This window comes from Dipodomys ordii, unplaced genomic scaffold, assembly GCF_000151885.1.
Source record: "Dipodomys ordii isolate 6190 unplaced genomic scaffold, Dord_2.0 Scaffold48, whole genome shotgun sequence".
Taxonomy (NCBI): Eukaryota; Metazoa; Chordata; class Mammalia; order Rodentia; family Heteromyidae; genus Dipodomys; species Dipodomys ordii.
Window position 1 is genome coordinate 723,838 of NW_012267264.1, and position 5,378 is coordinate 729,215.

Here is a 5,378-nt window from a genome sequence, read left to right on the forward strand (position 1 = left end):
AGAAAAAAGCCAGAAGTGGCACTGTGGCTCAAGTGGTAGAGCGCTAGCCTTGAGCTGAAGAGCTGAGGGACAGCACCCAGGCCCAGAGTTCAGGCCCTACGACTGGACCAAAAAAAAAAAAGAATAACTTCTGGGCTGGGAATGAGGCTTGGTTGTAGAGTGCTTGTCTAGTATGCATGAAGCCCTGGCTTCGATTACTCAGTACCACATAAAAGAACAGTGCCCAAGCTCTTGAGTTCAAGCCCCAGAACTGGCAAAAAAAAAAAAAAGGAAAAAGAATAACTTCTGACAGTTGGTACTATTCTGAGCTTGCCCCTCAGTATTGATGTTGTTTCTCAGGAGATACTGCTTTCGTCAGTCAAGTGCTACTTGCCTTTTCTCTTCTAGTGCTGAAGAATGCAAGCAAGTTTGCTGGGCCTTGCGAGACTTCACAAGGTTGTTTCGATAGCTCACATTCCTGCACTGTGCCTGTCACCAAGGTGCGTAGTATATGCTTCCAGTTTTCCTCAGGCTTTCAGGGAGGCTTGGGATGAGGATAGGTCTAGTGCTTATAATGCAGTTGATCCCATCGATAGAGTCAGGGAAGGACTTACAACTTACATGTATTGAGCAGCTGAGGGTCGTAAGTGTCTGAGTTTCTTGAGTATTTGGATGCAATTTCACTTCCATAAGAACGTAAGTGTTGGCCAGGCACTAGCTACTCAAACTGAGACCTAAAGAATTGAGATTCAATCTGAGTGTCAGTGGCTCACGCTTAAAATCCTAGTTGAGTTGCTCAGGAGGTTGAGATTTAAGGATCACTGTTCAAAGCCATCCTAGTCAGGAAAATCCATGAGACTCTGACCTTCAATTAATCACCAAAAAGCTAGGAGTAGAGCTGTGGTTCAAGTGGTAAAGATAGCCTGGAGCCAAAAAACTCAGGGAAGCTAGGTGCTGGTGGCTCACACCTGTAATCTTAGCCCTTCAGAAGGAGAACGCTGAAGATCACAGTCCAAAGTCAGCCTGGGCAAGAAAGTCTGTGAGCACCGAAAAAGGTAGAAATGGAGCTGTGGCTCAAGTAGTAGAGCACTAGGTTTGAGCAACAAAGCTCAAGGACAGTGCCCAGGCTCTGAGTTCAAACCCAAGCGTGTGTGTGCGCATGCGCGTGCACATACACAAAATTGAGATTTGAAGCAGCTGAGGCAAAAAAGTTGTGAGACTTCTGTCTCCAATTAACCAACAAAAAACAGAGTGGAGGCTTGGCTCAAATGGTTGTGTGCCAGCTGTAAGCAAGAAAGCCAAACAAGAGCTTGAGATCCTCAATCAAGCCCCACTACTAGTACCAAATAAAGTGAGAAGGGCAGGGGAGGGGGGAGAGATAAAGGAAAAGTGTTGCAGAATAGCAGAAAACATTCCTTCCCCCTTCCCCTTCAGGTACTTCTAAGATGATAAATGGGATGGTTACAAATATATTTAACTTGTGAAAATAGTGTGAAAATAGTGATGCCCTAAAGTTAAGTATGATGCATAACACCAATTTCTTAAAACTAAGTCCTAGATTTAATGATCTAAGGAGCTCATTCTTATAACTTTATGATTTGAATGCTGAAATGCTAGGTTGTGATCAAGGCAAGAGGTACCTAGGAAAGGACTAGTGGCTCCTAATTGTCAGTTTTCTCAAAATGTTTTCTGCCTGGATTCAGAAGCAAAGCAAGAGCTGAGCACCTGTGGCTCACACCTGTAATACTAGGTATTCAGAAGGCTGAGATGTGTGGATCCAGGTCCAAAGCCAGCCTGGGCAGGTTATCTCCACTAAACTACTCCCCTTCCCCCCATTAAAAAATAAAGTGGGGCTGGGAAGGTGGCTCAGTGGTAGAGTGCTTGCCTTGCATGCATGAGGCCCTGGTTCGCTTCCTCAGCACCACATAAGCAGAAAAGGCCAGAAGTGGCTCTGGGGCTCAAATGGTAGAGTGCTTGCCTTGAGCTGAAGAGCTGAGGAACAGCACCCAGGCCCAGAGTTCACGCCCCACAACCAAAAAAAAAAAAGTGGAGCTATGACTCAAGTGGTAGAGCACTAGCCTTGAGCAAAAGAATCAGGGACAATACCCAGGGTGGGTAAACTGAGTCATGAGAGTGTAAGCATAAAGAAAGGGCAGAAAGCAAACTTAACAGACCAACAGACTTTTATTTTGGGAGTAAAAACCTAAGGGGATACCGGAGTCTTCCAGCCAAACTGGAGGGAAAATGGCACACTCTTTTATAGGCTGAGGTGTCCTCATACAGGCGGAGAAGTGGAAGAGCTCTTTGTGCAAGCATCAGTCTGATGGGCCACAGTCTGAGAGTTGCCATAATATCTGCATCAGCAGATGTGTGTCCACTGCAGATGTGACTAGAGTTTTGTAAGGTCAAAGGTCACACGGTCAGTTGACCATAAGTGTGAGAACTCAGGACATAACAAGCAGTCCATATGGGGAGGGGATTTGCTTTAGAGGAAGAAAGAGAGTTAGTGTTTTAGCTGTATTTCAGCAGGGTCAGCTAGAGGGCAGTTTTTTGCTTATTTTCCATTACCCCTGAGTTCAAGCCCCAGGACCACCTTCCTCCTGGTTCTGGAGCTTTAACTGCTCAAGGCTGGCACTCCACTACTTAAGCCATAGCTCACTTCTGGTTTTCTTTGTGGTTAATTGAAAATAAGAATCTCACAGATTTTCATGCCCCAGTTGGCTTTGAATCACAATCCTCAGATCTCAGCCTCCTGAGTAACTAGGTGTGAGCCACTGGTGCCCAGAGGGATGCCAGTTTCTTGACATAGAATGCACCTTTTTTGCCTGAGCAAGGGTAGAAAGCTCTGCTTTGAGGCTGATACTATAGTCTGCCCACTGTCTTCTGGAGCTGTTATTCACTGTCTTCTCTCTTCGGTCAGGAATGTCTTTTTGAATTAGAAGACAGGAAGAAACAAAACCCAGACTGTGTCCCACAATCAGAAACCTCCGTTGTGGCAGAGGGGCCTTCACTGCCACCAAGGCATCCCTCCAGACAAGGAGAGACTCCAGCCTTCTGAGGCATCCCGAGGAGTTCCTGTTTGGGGTGTGAGGGAAAATCAGTGTGGTTTTAAAGAGATGGCTGCAGCCTGTCCGGCATGATGGGAGGGGAGCTGGTTTCCTGATGAACTTGTTTCTTAAAGGAAAAATAACTAATGAAATAAAAGGGGGGAAAAAGGAAAACTGAAACCAGAACTGAAGCGTTCTCCTAGTAGCAAGTGACACACACATACGCTCATAACCTATAAGGAAGACGAGAATTCAGATGCACTAAATTGCCACCGTTGGAAGTAAAGGGTCAGGGGCATCTCTTAAAATGTTCTGTTTTATCTTCCTCTCTATTCTTCCCTTCCTTCTTTGCCTTTCCTGTGGATAAAGGTATTCCCCCCCACTGTTTGTTTTCACCTTTAGTTGTTCAGACAAGCCTATTGTATCATGGTCACATCAGTGATACTCAGGACCTCCTCAGAGTCAAAATTCATATTTAATGTTTAGCCCAACCCTGACCCTGTCTGATCTCTAAATTCACTTATAATCCACACAACCTTGTCACCAGCCTTGGGGAAGAAGAGCAAAAATTGTGGTAGGTGGGGAAGGATATAAATGTGTTTTCTGTTTTTTAGGCCTTGTTGTTTTCGTTAGCAACTTACTCACCTCCAGATAGGAGAGAAGAGAGGGGGCAAAAGAGGATGGGGTATGGAAAAATGTTTACAGGGCCAATTGTGTTTTACTAAAAAGTGTGGGAATCAATTGACTTAGGGGGATGAGGCCAAAGAGGAAGCCCAGAACAGATCTTGATGTTTTAAAGGAGGGTAGTCCTGCACAGCCATTAGATATGAGGGCCCTGTTCTGTCTGCTGTTTTAGCCATCTCAAGAACAAATCAACAGCAAAAAAGAAAAGAGAAAAAAAAAAAGAAATAAAAAACCATTTTTAAAATTTAATCAGTGTTTGTTTTTACTTCCATTCACTGCCTCTTGCACTGGAATGGTGCAGCTAGACCAGTTAACTCAACAGCCTTGGTTGGTACCCAGCAGACACAGAGTGTGGGACTTTTTTGTTTTGTTTTGTTCTTGGCAATGCTGGGGACAGAACCCAGGGCCTTGTGTGTGCCAGGCAAGCACTCTACCACTGAGTTACCTTCCAGTCCTTTGGTACAGAGTTTTAAAGGCCTACCCTATACCACAGAACCTTTGGGAATTGTGCTGCATCTTTTCTTCTAGCTTACTCTAAAATTCCTCATGCTATATTTCACTCTTTCTTCCACTTCAGTGGTCACTCCATAACAAACAGATGTGTGCCATCACAGTCTAGGGAATACAATGGAATTGTTCCTAGGGCAGAGTTACTGTCTTACACACACACACACACATATACATATGTGATAATATGCATAAGTATGTACACATGTAAATATCAGCTGTGTTAGAAAGTATAGCTGACAATAAGAAACACATTTGAAGGTACACAATTTGAGGGGATTACATGCATGAGACCAGTGCATAGAAGTTTCACTGAGCCCCAGGTGACCCTCCTTCCCATCCCTCCCTCCCTGTCGTCAAGTAACTGCTGATCTATTTTGTGCCACTGTTGATGCATTTGTATTTTTGAGAATTTTATATAAATGGGATCAAACATGTTATAATTGGGTTTTGGCTGCTGAGCCAAACAATATTTGCAGTCAGTGAGACACGCCTTCTAATGTAACTAACTTAGGTAATATTCAGGGGGTTACTATCTAGAGGCATTACAAGGAGAACAGAAAACTTGAACACAGAAGAATGTTTAGAATGAGATTATGAGATACAGAGAGTCAGCACACTACGCCTGCCATGTCTCTGCTATTCTGTTTAAACAATAAAACCTTTAAGCCTAATCTAACTCTGAGTCCCTGAAATAACCATTTGGCTTTGTTCTACTTAAGAAATTTAGCTTTAAAAAAAAAAAAAGGAGCCAGGCATCAATGGCTCATGCTTGTAATCCTACCTACTCAGGAGACTGAGATCTGAGGATCACAGTTGAAAGCCAGCACAGGCAGGAAAGTCCATGAGACTCTTATCTACAATAAACCACTAGAAAACTGGAAGTGGCACTGAGGCTCAAGTAGGTAGTGTGCTAGCCTTGAGCTGAAGAGCTAAGGGACAGTGTCCAGGCCCAGAGTTCAAGCCCCATCTCTGACCAAAAAACAAAACAGGAAATTATCTAAGATTGCAAAACGTAAGGAAAGCTTAATTCAACCCTTCCTAGCCACTGAGTAATAGCATATGATATGGAACACACTTCATGTCAGGAACATCTCTATAGCTCTAGCTTTGAAAGTTGAACCCTAAGTTTTAGAACCTCACTGCTGTAATCCAGAAAGT

The 5,378-nt window shown here is 43.9% G+C and overlaps 1 protein-coding gene across 1 annotated transcript in view; it reads left to right on the forward strand.

Moving 5' to 3' along the window:
- Window positions 1-3,919, forward strand: part of Tnpo3 (transportin 3) — a 115,693-nt gene extending 111,774 nt beyond the window's left edge. The window contains exons 20-21 of the mRNA XM_013019903.1: window positions 388-479; window positions 2,900-3,919. Of these exons, the coding sequence (XP_012875357.1) occupies window positions 388-448 (61 nt within the window). The 3' untranslated portion in view covers window positions 449-479; window positions 2,900-3,919. The remainder of the gene's footprint in view (window positions 1-387; window positions 480-2,899) is intronic.
- The last annotated feature ends 1,459 nt before the right edge of the window (window positions 3,920-5,378 follow it).